Source organism: Rissa tridactyla, chromosome 1 (assembly GCF_028500815.1).
Source record: "Rissa tridactyla isolate bRisTri1 chromosome 1, bRisTri1.patW.cur.20221130, whole genome shotgun sequence".
In the NCBI taxonomy this organism is placed as follows: domain Eukaryota; kingdom Metazoa; phylum Chordata; class Aves; order Charadriiformes; family Laridae; genus Rissa; species Rissa tridactyla.
The window spans coordinates 20,574,888-20,588,177 of NC_071466.1; the positions used below are offsets into that span (position 1 = coordinate 20,574,888).

Consider the following 13,290-nt stretch of genomic DNA (forward strand, 5'->3'; position numbering starts at 1 on the left):
ATCTCTAAAGGAGCTAATCTGAATTGCTAGCCTAGTTTTAAGAATTCACAGGTGGAGCTAGTCACACTTTTTTAATAATTTTCAATGAGGACTGAGGGGTTCTTATGTGTAAAAAGGAATGAGTGCAGGGGAAAAGAGAACGGGGGTTGCATTATGAGATACAGAGACTTTCCTAAGAAAAGGAAGTTGAAGGAAATAGGCAGTAGCTGTTTCTCTGAGGGCAGGAGGTCGTTCGGTCTGGCCAGTTCTGTCTGCTACAGCAATTGAGGGAACTAGTGCCCCCCGTTTCAAAGTGAGTAACTGTTCCCTAGGGTGAGAAGCAGACTAAGACAAGCCTAATATGTTCACGCAGCTGCCATGTTCCATGTACCATGTTCCAAATTTTACTTGTCCATGCAATTCGCACAATGCTTGTATTATCCCATTCAAGCGTAGCAAGCTGTTGCCAATCACAGCTCATCCAGAATACGGATACAAACATGCAAATTGAGTGGAATCATTAAGTTGTACTGAAGTATGTAGTGGAAGGTTCTCTGGGCTATGAAAAAAATTGCAAGTATTTGGTAGAAAAACCATGAGTGTATTTTGTGTATGTATACATTTGTATTTAAAACAAATATTGTGGTCAGCTGGATGGTTTGGTCTTACGTCTTTTTGAACAAACACAGATATGCATCCCTGATCTGCAGGACGCATGTTCATCGTTGTGTGTGTATAACCTTCTCCCACACAGCGCTGGGTTTGTTCTTACAGGTGGTTCCCCTTTCTCAGAGAAGCGGCGTTCTCGAGTGGTGCTCGGGAACAACTCCCATTGGGGAGTTCCTGGTCAATGTCGAAGAGGGAGCTCACAAGAGATACAGGCCAAAAGATTACTCCAGCTATGAGTGTCAGAAAATCATGATGGTGAGTCAAAAATAACTAAAAAAAAAAAATAAATAGCTAGCTTATGTTCTTTACTGGGGGGGGGGGGGGAATTTACAGAGAATTACATATGATACTTCTAGTATATAATAATGAATCTGACCAGTGGCATGGAATTAATAGATCTTCAGACTTTTAGTTGAGTTCCACAAACCATCTCACCATACGTTTAGAAAATTGCAAACGGGTTTACCTGTTACTTTATGTAGCCATGATTGTGCAAGAGATTCTTTCCTTTTAAATCTGTATGGTATTAACAGGATGAAAGTATATTTAATTTTGGCTTTGTGCAGCTCTTGCGTGTGAATGAGTGAGAATGACTTTCTGACAGTGACATGGAGCCATCAGATAAGCAAAGGTACCAGCACAGACTGCAAGGGGAAGTATCTCCCAACAAGATGCATTTACCTGTACATGCGTATAAAATACATACACCTGCTGAACCGAAGAAATAGGAGTGTGGTTTTTCCATGTAGCCATGAGTTGTGTATGAAAATAGAATTGTTTAGTAAATAGGTGCATTAATGATTGCTGTAAAAAAGACATTAATTCATAGCTCAGAGAGAGAAAGGAGCGAGAACAGTATTTGATGGGGTAAAGGAGGAATGTATTTCTTTCCAAGAAAGAGGTAATTTCTTTCCAAAGCAGTCAATCACGGGGAAAACATTTCTTATGTGTTTAAAGGATGCACAAAAGAAACATTTTGAAGAGAAATACAACATCTTCATGAAAGTCTGCGAGAATTTCCAACCTGTGTTTCGTTATTTCTGCATGGAAAAATTCCTGGATCCAGCTGTGTGGTTTGAAAAACGATTGGCATATACTCGCAGTGTGGCTACATCTTCTATAGGTATTATATGTTATTAACATTGGCTTTTTAGATTATAAACAAAGAGTTTATACCATTTCAGAACTAATGGCTATTCTGCTTTTATCACATGTCAGAAAAGGGGGAGTAAAGGGCAAAAAATGCCAGCAAGAACACCAGCATTATTTTTGTAATTAAGATTTCTGATTCATTCCTCCCCATCCTCCTTTCTGCAGTAGAAAGATAGAATGAAATTCTGTGTTTCTTTGTTTTATATAGTGGTTTGTATTTTTAGGTTCTGGTAGATTTTTTTTTAAAGCTTCTGCCTGACTAATTCTGTTGGTTTGATTCAACATTTATTCATTTCATGTGTAGCGTCAAAAGTTTTAACTGAGTTGAAAAGCTTAATCTTTTGCTTTCTTTGTAGTGGCATTATTAGCCATGGCTGAAACGGTTATTTAAACTCTGGCATTCTTCCTTTGATTTTTCTGTCTTAATAAGGAAATATATGTAGTTGGATTGTGGATTTTCTTTGGATGACTCAGTTCTGTCTTGAGCCTCTGGAAGATATTTGACAGTAGATTGTGTACATTGCAGTAGATCCTATTTTAGATCATAGAATGGCCAACCCTGCTGCCACGTTGTGAACATGTTGTTTATACACTCCCTTTTTTGACAGAAAAAAAAATTAAGTACATTTACAGTTTAGCAGAATTCAGATGAAAGTTTTTGTAGGAGTACTACCACTATCCATGTCCATCAGCTAATAGAAAACAGGTGTCAATTGCAGCAAGGGAGATCCAGTTCAGAGGTTTTCTACAATAATGACAGTAACGCACTGATTTTTAAAACTGACTCAGACAAGAATCACTCAGGAACTATTTAGGTGTAGTTGAGCTGCCCCAGGTGAACTATGGACTGAATTATGTCCAGTCCCGTTTTCTGGATTACACGATACTGTGAGTTAAACGGTTTTCTTAAAAATAGTAGTAATAACAAACACTAATTTTATTATGCAGTTGCATTTTATCTTTTTTTTTTTTTGAAAGCTATGAAATTGTTTGCTTAACCTATCTACAGAGAGAAATGGGCAAGAAGTCTGTGGGGTAGATAAAACAATACACGGTTGTATGAGAATAACCTTTTTGCGATTGCATTCAGTTAATCTTTTCTCTGTGGATTTGTGGAAAGGCACTCGCTCTTTACTGGATTAATATGCATACACAGGGGAAGAAATGTTCTCACTTCTAATTTGTTTGCACATATTACACTAATAATCTTCTCTTCGTTAAATTTTTCCTGTTTTTTATGGCATGTAAGTATGGTTTCAACACTTGCCTTTTTGTTTTAGTTGGCTACATTCTTGGGCTCGGAGACAGACACGTTCAGAATATCTTGATAGATGAGCAAACTGCAGAACTAGTGCATATAGATCTGGGTAAGTGGAACAGGCAAGAGAACCTTAATTTTTCTTCACTTCAACATTTTTAAAAACATTTATTATCCTGTCATTTAGGGGTTGCTTTTGAGCAAGGCAAAATCCTTCCCACGCCAGAGACTGTTCCATTTCGATTAACCAGGGACATCGTGGATGGAATGGGTATCACTGGTGTGGAAGGAGTCTTCAGAAGGTAAGCGCTCCTACGCTGCGCAGGGCTAAGGAGGCAGTGGGGTACTTCCGGCATTATGATTGCTGTACGTTAAATAGTTCTGATGCTTGAGAGGAGACTCAGATTTCTGTTGATAATATCCAAACATAAATGCCGTCCTTTTAACTCATATGCTCTTATTTCTATAACTAATTACAAGTTCATTGTTGTTGCCGAGCTCTTCATATTCTTCACTAACTTAAGGGTTATTGTCACCCTCTTGTGGAATTCCGGGATGGCTCAGTGCTTCCAGAGGCTCCACAGCTAAATTTCATCCCTTGATTTAGACGGATGGATTTTTTTTCTTTCAGAATTACGTATTTCTTTCAGAGCTATACTATATATTCAGAGCTATTAAGTTTTTTCGAACCATTTTGTTCTGTCTTTTATTTCTGTTCAGTTTTATGTAAGTAACTTGAAGTCTTTTTCCTCTTTTGGATCATATATTTGATATTACTTTGCAAGTGCAAAATGTAAACCCTACAACAGATTTGAGCTGCAAAACAGAAAAATCCCCAAAGGGCTGAGTTTCTGTCAGCCTCCATCCTATATCCTGTGAATGACCCAAGAGAGCCCTAAAAAGCAGGACAATTCTCTCCTTCAGGACTTCCATGAAGTTCGTTAATGTAGTGCTTGCAAACCCCAACTTCCATGTCTTTAAAAAAGGACATAGTTTAAGTGTTGTCTTTCTAAGGTAGCAATTAATAAGTGGTTCCTGATGTGCCTTTGTCCCGTGAAGGAACAGTCACTGCCACTTCGGTTCTAAACACGATGCTGTCAAATTCAGTTTCGTGTTGCTTCTGAAACTTCTGTCTCATGATACAGAAAAACATTAATTGTTTGACTCCAGGTGATGTAAATACAGTATAAAAGGTACCTGGTGCAGATACTGTTTCTGCCTCAGCCAGACTGACTTGTAATTAACAGTACAGGTGTAAGTGCATAAACAAGTCATCTCAGGGTTGGGTGTGAGCATAGTTAGCTTTGTTGTGTGTGTTCTCATCCTGAAGTAGGCAGGAGGCCTAATCCCTCTTTCACTGGAGTACCTGTCCCATAAGGAAAGTTTCATGTTCCTTCCATGAGCTTAGTTTACTTGGGAGTGAATGTAGGTAGCAATTCCTGCTTCTACACTCATTGAGGAGATTTCTGAAATAGCTTCATGTCTCTGGCTACTGGATGTGCTCATTCCATGTTCAGGAACCCTACCGAGATCCTCCGACGTGTTGCCGAGCTCCTCTGGCACACGCGTTTTCATCCGGCCAGGCAATTCTGCCATCGGGGCAGTTAACAGTCAAGTGTTAACTCAGTGGTTAATTCTGCATCTAGAGACATTTCAGACAGTGAAACGGGTCGTATCCTTCCCATAGGGAATATAATCAGTGAACTATCCAGTCTCCTTCTGGTCTTACATTTCTAAATGTCTCCATTTATTTTTTCAAAAATGGAAACGTCAGTGAGGTTAGTCGGTTGTTAGAAATTGGCCTTTAAGGAGGGTACAAATATCCATTATTTAAATGATGAAAATACCATTCCATTTTACTGAAAAGAACCTAAAAATACAGTAAAATATTTTCTAGATGCTGTGAGAAAACAATGGCTGTTATGAGAAATTCTCAAGAAGCTTTGCTGACTATTGTAGAGGTAAGCATTTTTTCATTCTTTCTGACAGTAACCTGCCAGAATGTCTTCAGTTTCTTGTCTTTGTCTTTGTATGCGTTACTATACCAAATATTCTTGTAGGGGGTTTTTTGTTCGATTTTAATTTAGTAGTGTTGGTCGGATTTCTTAATTCCTGTAATCTTCAATAAAATCAAGACCAGTTTGCATTTTGCACGGGAACAATTCGTTTCAGGCGTATGCAGTTTCCCCTCTTCAGTATCTAAACGCTCCTAGCTGTAGTGCAACATTCCTCGCGTGAGTAGTGCCCATTGAATTAAATTCTCTCTGCATAAGTCACAAAGATGAGAATTAAACTGACTTTTAAAAGCAGCTTACACTATGCATTAAAAATAAAATGATGTGCCTAGAAGCGTATTAAAAACTGACCTCATAGCAGAGATGGTACTCAGCGGCAAAACCCAGTGAAGTAGGAACCACACAAACACCTGCAAATGATCGGACGCAGTTTTATTGTTGGATTGTCTACTAAGCAATTTAGCCCAATTCTATTGGATTTTAAAAAACCACCAAACCTCCTAATATTGTGGTTAGCGTGAGCATAACCAACCGAGTGTTTCCCTTCCTGCTAGGGCACTGGACTAGCTGTGATTACCAGTTTACATTAAATAGAGGGGTTTGTTTTTTCACTGTGTAGGTGCTGCTCTATGATCCGCTTTTTGACTGGACCATGAACCCCTTGAAAGCTTTGTATTTGCAGCAGAGACCGGAGGACGAGGCTGACATAAGCTCTTCGCTCCATGCTGACCCACAAGAATGTAAAAGAAAAGCCAGGTGTGAGATTTTTTTCTTACTGCCTGCTGTTCTGTTGCCTTGCTTTACGGTTTTCTTACTGAATGTTGCTCGTGTTGTTGAGCATCCGTGCCTAGTGCACCTCTTTTTCTTTTGTTGTTCTGCCAGCAGTGATGACCAGAGTTTTAACAAAGTGGCTGAGCGTGTTCTGATGAGACTTCAGGAGAAGCTGAAAGGTGTTGAGGAGGGAACGGTGCTCAGCGTGGGAGGGCAGGTGAACCTCCTCATACAGCAGGCCATGGACCCGAAAAATCTGAGCAGACTCTTTCCTGGATGGAAAGCTTGGGTCTGACTTGGAAGGACCCAGCAGTTTTTTAGAAGAAACACGTTTTTATGCTGCAAGTATCTTAACATTTCAAATTGGTATTTCACAATTAAAACTTGTATCAGGAGCAACTGTGAAGGCTCATATGTATTAGTGCTTGGTGGATGTTTTGGGTTTGTTTTTTTTTTAATAATCTGTTACCAAGAAAACTTTTTTTTATACTGTTCACTGTACAGTAAACACCAGCCAGTGCTTTGGTGTTCCTTGTGACCTGCAAGGACTTCTTGGGCATAGTGGATGCGTTACATTCTTAAAGCCTGAGATCCATCGCTTTTGTGTATATGTTAAATAGCCGGAATCTTGTATATAACAATTCTGTATGGTAATGTGAGCATGTAGAATGGATGGTCTGAAAACCAGGAGTCATGAAATAACTAGCTAAAGGGCATTTCAAAAAGGGGTTATACTTTAAAGATAATGCTACAGAGAATATAAAAGAAAACCAGAGAATCTCATGTTTAATGAACTGAGGGTTCTTGGGGTCAGGTTTTTTTTAGCTTAGTTGAATGCACACTAGATAGGGACTTTGAGCCAAGTATAACATGGCTGCTTTTTTTCCTCTTGTAAATGAAATTATGTTGGTACTTTATTTTTGTACCACTACTTTAATAGTATAAAACGATAAGAAATATTTAGCTTTTGTAGCTTAGACTTCCTTGATAAAAAAGACCAACTATACAATCAAGCTTAACGTACCAGATATGCCACTAAAGCAAACAGTATTTCCTTCTGTGTTTGGTATAAGCACCTGTTGGAAAAATTGCAGTTGTATTTTGAACACAAAAATCTCATTCTGATTGCACACGGTTTTACAGAAGACGTTGCTCTTTCTTCAGTGAAAAGACCTACTGTAATTGGATAGTCAATAAATACAAATAGGAGAATCCATTCAAATAACAGTCTCACTGGTATATTGAATAAAGCTTCTCAAATCAACTTTATATTTAAATATATGAATAAAATTTGGCATACTCTCACATTATCTTATTTTACACTTTATGCATTTTTACAGCAGTGTAAGTGAAGAATTCCTGTTCTAATTAGCATTTCAGTGATTTTTATTTGTATAGTGTTCCCACAATTTTTATTGCTGTATCTTTGTTTTATAAGTCAATGTCAACATGGCGAGATGAGTCTTCTGTATTATGTTTTTATGAAGCTGACATAAATTTCTGCTCATCCTTGGAACCAAAAATGCATCCAGGCTTTTCTGTGGGGAAAATCGCATCCAGGGATGCAGTGATTTGTTCTCTGAAAATGAAACTTAACTGCCAGAGCACACGCACTCTATGTGAATTTTAAGTGACACTTAGGAAAAGGAGAAAAGTCCTGCCAGGCAATTCCAGAATGGCAGGTAGGAAAGGACTGAACAAAAAGCACTTAAAGAATTTTTATTTCTAAGCATAGACTTAAAAACATCTGGTGGTATTTCTGGAAATTTTTCTCATGCTTCTTATAGAGGAAGTTCTTTAGACATTTTTTGCGTTCTTTAAAACTCTAGCTATCATATAAATGAATATTGCATAAAAGCACTGGGCAGATCCTGTCCTTCATGAGTTACTTGGAAAGGACTATTTTCATCGTGCTGGGCTGCAGCTTAGGTTTTTAACTCAGAGCAACTAGTGAAGCATTAATATTAGTAAGATTGTTTCAGGAAAGTCTAACTTCAGAGGAAATAATTTAATTATTCCTCTGCAATGCGGTTAACTTGGTGTTTAGTGCCTGTATTTTGAATGACTGTACATTTTCATGGTTCAAGCTGAACGAAACGCAAATAAAATGCATGCAAATAATTGTAAATGTAATTGAAACCTGCTTCCATTCTTGTATGCTCCTGTAGCAGTGAAACATCAGTTAGCCAACAAACATAGGAAAACAGTTTGAATTATTAACAAACCTTGGAGTCTCCAAAACTATTAAAATCAATGTGACACAATCCTGTTAGAATGAGATCTGAGTTCAGCCAACGTAACATTCTTGAGATAATTGTCATCCCTGCAGAGGCTCGTGTAGCCAAAAAGTAACCATCAGAGACTGTGCTTTCTTTTTGTTCCAGTAATGCCTTAATTTTTAAAAGCCAAAGTTAGGAAGTGAATGGTTTGCAAAAATGCATCATCGATAGACACACACTTTCCTTGTATAACAGAAAAATAAAATCTGGATGGAAATACTGCTTAATTCTGAACAATGGTTTTGTCATAAATGCTCCTACTGATGGTAAGGTGGATTAGTGTTTGAGACGCCAGAAATACATGAGACATCTGAGAGTCAGTACGTGAGACACGAGAGTCACGTTGCTTCTTTAGCATTAATTTTTCTTGGAATGCATCTTAGCAATTTTAAACATTTACATTTAGAAAAGATAATTTCTAAGGAAAATGAGCCTGTGATCTAGTAAGATGGGGAAGAGTTTTTAAACAGCAACGTATTTATTTGAAATTAGCTTTTTCTGGTGAAATGTCTGTTGGAGAAATGTCCTCAGGCGTATGAACTGAAAAAAAGTGAAGTGTTAGCAGGTAAACCAATTTGAGTGATAAACCTTGACTGAACTTTTCCGTCAGCGAGGAACTCTGTCCCATGAATGGGAATCAGATTACACTGTCCACCTGGTGAGGTACATCCAATTCAAATAAAACAAGGATGTCAGTCTTCATGAGTACAAATCTGGAAACTTCTGTTGTTCTTACAGATAAAACCACTCGATAATAATTTTCTCAGTAACTGTGAATTAATTAGGTCACTATTCCATGTTACTATGAAACTCCTGAGTTTTTAAAAAGTAATCACTGCTGCTAAATGTTTTTGAATGCACTAAAATGTTAGGCTTTGTATCTTCAGGGGCTAATGCACTCTTATTATACATTGGTATTATACATTAATGTTGTTGTTCCATATCTGCACAAGTGATAATGCTTCAACAAAAAAGGATCAATAAAGATATCTTTGTAAACAGGCAATTGCAATGTCTGCCTGGGGAATTTGGTGGTGTGATTGGTTAAGTGATGACACTACACATTTTTCCTGCTACTTTCATCCCTGTGAATTTAAAGCCAAAGTAAGGCGGTGGTGTTGTCTTGTGGAACCGGTAGAGAGCCTGAAACAGCTCTCAGGGAGAGATTACCTAATGCGAGCACTTAATGATGACACTTAAATATTAACATTAAATAAAATTATTCATTTCAGCAGGTAGGTTGAAGAGTGAAGCCTCAGCGAGAAAGCTGGGAAGTGTGCTAGGGAGGGTTTAGGTTCTCTCCCCGCCACATTTCAAAGTCTTACCTGCATCCTGATTGTATGAGAAGACTGACGCGTTGTTCACATAACACACGCTCTCATCATCTGTCCTGCACTTAACACCTATACTTCAGCTTTCATTCAGAGCTGCACAGTGGATAATGTCAGTAATATCTCTAAGGGCGCACACAGCTTCTGCTCTCCCCGCTCCCTCATTCTTCCCTCACTACTGTATGTGTGTCCACAAAAAATGTGGTGCAAAGCGACTACGCCCTTGCCTGCCCTGGAGAGGTCCTGCGGCAGCATCCATAGCTGGTCCTCCCTCTCTACACGCCCATTTTGCCAAACAATACACAACATAAAACAGACTTGAGCTCATTTGGTTGCCCCAGTTACTGCGTACCGCCTGTGCAGGATGCAAAGCAGAAAGGATTATGAGAAAATGCCTATAGAAGGTCCCCCCCTTCGAAGAAACTTCTCCTCTTGGACTGAGTTGTGAAGAAGTCCTCCACTCTTAAAAATTCCTCAGCCATGTGGTGCTGAGTCTTCCCTGCAGCTTCTAGGGTGAAGCAGTGTTAGAATGCGGGTGCTCAGGGGTGGTTGACTCTGCTTCTTGAAGATTGTCTGTTAACTAGCAGAATTTGACCCTGTACTATTTTTCTTCAAAGACAGGGTGTTTTTTTCTGTGATTAAAATGGACCTTAAACAGTGCTGGGCATGCTCCTCACATGCTCACACATCAAGAATGTGAGAGTGAGAGAAGGAAAGGGTGGAGGGAGAGAAGGAGAGAGCCTCTGCATGCTTTTCTAACTACTGCAAAATGAAGTTTTCCAGTCTGTAGTCACAGGGCACATGTTGTTCGACTGTCCCTCTGGATTACAACTAGCTTAATATTTGTTAATATTAATTATTGCTAAGTCAGCTCACTGTTCCCAGAGTACTGCTCCACATGCGCAGGAAAACCCTGCCATAGAGAACACGCATTTTACTTGCAGGAATTTTTTTAGTATCTTGATTTGTTCACCCAAAGCCCCTGTTTAGCATCCCCACACCACATTTGCTTTCACAAAAGCGGTGAAAATTGAGTTTATGGATTGGAAATTTTGTGTTCCGGAAATTCAACAAGTGGCATAGCAGGAATGAAGCCATTTCTTAAAATGTAGTACTGCTTCTGCATCACAGCTAGGACTTGCTTTATAGGAACCTGGACAACTGTCAAGCAGAAAAAGTTCTTCAGTTCTTCAGCCTGTGATGCCTGGAATAGATTTTTCTGGTGGGCAGGATTAATTTCTGAGTATTTGGAAAAATTCCTTTATGCTGTGCGAGATGTCAGCACCTGAAGTGCCAAAATGGCAGTTCCTTAAGCTGAGTGGAGACAGTTGTGATTTTGGTGCATCATTTAACAAGAGACAGTTAAGTAGTTTTTCCACTTCCGTTATTTAAGCAGATATGTATTAGTCAAGTATCTACTTAAAATACTTCCATCTGAACAAAAAAAAAAAAAAATAATTCCACCAAGAAACTTTAATCTTTTCAGTTCTCACCAGTACCTCATATGAACACACAGCATTATGCTTCCCACTTTTTATTAATAATTATAGTATTTTTATACAGTATATAACCTCAATAAAGGGAGAGTAGACTCCTGCTATTATGTAATTTTTTTCCCCATCCAGATAAGGATCTGTTAGATTCTCACCAAAGTGTTCAGATTCCCATATGAAAAACAGCTTTGCCTCCACATACACTTTCCCCAAACTACCTGCATCTGTGATCTTCAGATTTCCCACAGAAACAGATTTTTATTTCTAGAAGACAAAACATTTAGTTGTAGGTGTTTCTATGGCCTCTACGGCCACTGTACAGAGAATGCTGGCTGTGGAAACTCTATCCAGAAGTGCTCCATGCAGAGTTCAGACTACAGTAAAACAAACTAGATGATCTTTAAGGTCCTTTCCAACCCAAAGCATTCTATGATTCTGTGAAACAATTAATAAGGTAGTTGTACTTCATGTACTTCATTCATCTCTCATGACTTACCTGGAATGACACTTCCAACCAAAAGAATTCTATGATTCCATGAATTTCCAGAAGCCTTCCAGTCATTGTACCCCTGAGCTTACCTTTGACTGAACACTACCGTTGCATTTTGGCCCAGCAATAATTAAATGTACAGTCAGCCAGTCAGCCACAAGGCAATCTGAATTGACATAGTTGTACAGTAGCTGAAGCTTGTGGTATGTAGGTTCCACAACATATCCTCCGCCCCCACCATCCTGTTCTTTAAGGGAATTTAACTTCTTACCAGCAAGGGAGTACACCATGAATTTTATCAACACACTCATTGTTTGATAGAGTGTTACGGTTTCAGTCCAGCTTCCAAGCCCCTAGCATGCCATGGAAGTTGTAGATTACACTTGTCAACAGGAGACTCTTTGCTCAAAGGAGCACTTCCAAACCAAATGCTTCCATGGAGGAGAAACTCTTGGAGTGCTCCTGACCCGTGTTCAAGTTGTTCGCACTTCAGCACTAGACCAGTACTCTCAAGATTTTCATTCCACGAAGTTTGCCAAGATATCTGAAATAACTCTTACATTATGCAAATCTTTAATTTGAAAGTAACATCAGCTTAGTCAATTAAAATTTAAAAGTTAAGTCAATTACTCCAATTAGACATAAAAAATGAAGCAATATCTAACCAACCTCATCAGTGTCTCTCAGTCTACGTGTCTTCACATTGGTTTGTGTTTCCTTTTTGTCTAGCAGACTATTTGCACCTCCACCAAGGCTGGATCCCTCTCTGGAGTTCTTTTGGGTACCATGTACATTTATTGCTTTAGGAGGAGATTTTGGGTCAGTTTCTGAACTACCTACTACAGATCAGTTGCAGACCAATCTGCAGCTGTTGTTTTAAAATGACACTGAATCTTGCGTTGCATGTAATGTGAGGTTATCTAGGAGTGTTTGAGGAGATAAAGCCTGTTGGGACAGTGTGTTGCTGGGAGAAGCCAAACCTCGTGCAGTGCTACCAACTCTCCCTTTTGGACCCTCTTCCTGGAATGAACTGTCTGCCAAACTAAAGCCACATAACTGCGCAGAAAGAGCCAACTGGTGCTGTCCAAAGCAGAGCCCAGAAATGAGATGTTTATTAAGCAGCGTGGAGAATCAGGGATCCTGCTTGCTTGACCCATGGCCCTTGAGCAAGTGTCCCAGCCCCTTTCTTATTTAGCAGCATAGACAAAGACTTTTGAACAGCCTGGTCTAGTGGGAGGTGTCCCTGCCCATGGAAGGGGGTTGGAACTAGATGATCTTTAAGGTCCCTTCCAACCCAAACCATTCTATGATTCTGTGATTTAGTTAAGCAAAATCCAAGATTCATTCCATGGTTCTTTAGGGCTTAGAGCTAACGCCTAGACAGGCCCTGCAGTTAGGCTTCATCGTCCCTAAAGGCCATACTGACTGCAACAAAAAAATCCCTTTTAACATCCTTTCCTGAGCAGTGCTTCTGTGTTCAATCAACTGCCAGAAGTAAAGTAAATGGCCTGGACAGAGAGATAGAATAATCACAGCTTACCGGTGGACTGCAAAAGGTATTTAAGTAAATGTTTTTGAAAATAAGTTAAAGTTTAAAATTCCTGGTGGTAAGTGCTAAAAATAAGTATCACTTTGTAATAACTTTTTCAGCTTTCAGTATAAAGTTTGTGCATTAGTTCAGCAATCTACTGTGCAGATGCTTGATGCTGTGCTCTGAAGAAATGCATTCTGAAAAGGGAAGTTACTGCAAATGTGATCTAGAGCAGAGCTGGATTGTGTTTATAAACAGCCAAGTCCAGTGTAAAGCAGCTGACATTTGCTTTTTCAGTCAGGCAGTGCTTGTTTAGTCAGTT

At 39.1% G+C, this 13,290-nt stretch overlaps 1 protein-coding gene across 4 annotated transcripts in view; it reads left to right on the forward strand.

Moving 5' to 3' along the window:
• ATM (ATM serine/threonine kinase) overlaps window positions 1–9,122 on the forward strand; it is a 75,890-nt gene extending 66,768 nt beyond the window's left edge. For 3 of the 4 annotated variants that reach the window (XM_054195584.1, XM_054195592.1, XM_054195599.1), the window contains exons 57-63: window positions 754–903; window positions 1,606–1,771; window positions 3,081–3,167; window positions 3,246–3,360; window positions 4,956–5,019; window positions 5,693–5,829; window positions 5,956–9,122. In XM_054195584.1, coding sequence (XP_054051559.1) covers window positions 754–903; window positions 1,606–1,771; window positions 3,081–3,167; window positions 3,246–3,360; window positions 4,956–5,019; window positions 5,693–5,829; window positions 5,956–6,139 — 903 coding nt within the window. In that variant the 3' untranslated portion in view covers window positions 6,140–9,122. The remainder of the gene's footprint in view (window positions 1–753; window positions 904–1,605; window positions 1,772–3,080; window positions 3,168–3,245; window positions 3,361–4,955; window positions 5,020–5,692; window positions 5,830–5,955) is intronic. The other variant, XM_054195607.1, reaches the window with a different exon arrangement.
• The last annotated feature ends 4,168 nt before the right edge of the window (window positions 9,123–13,290 follow it).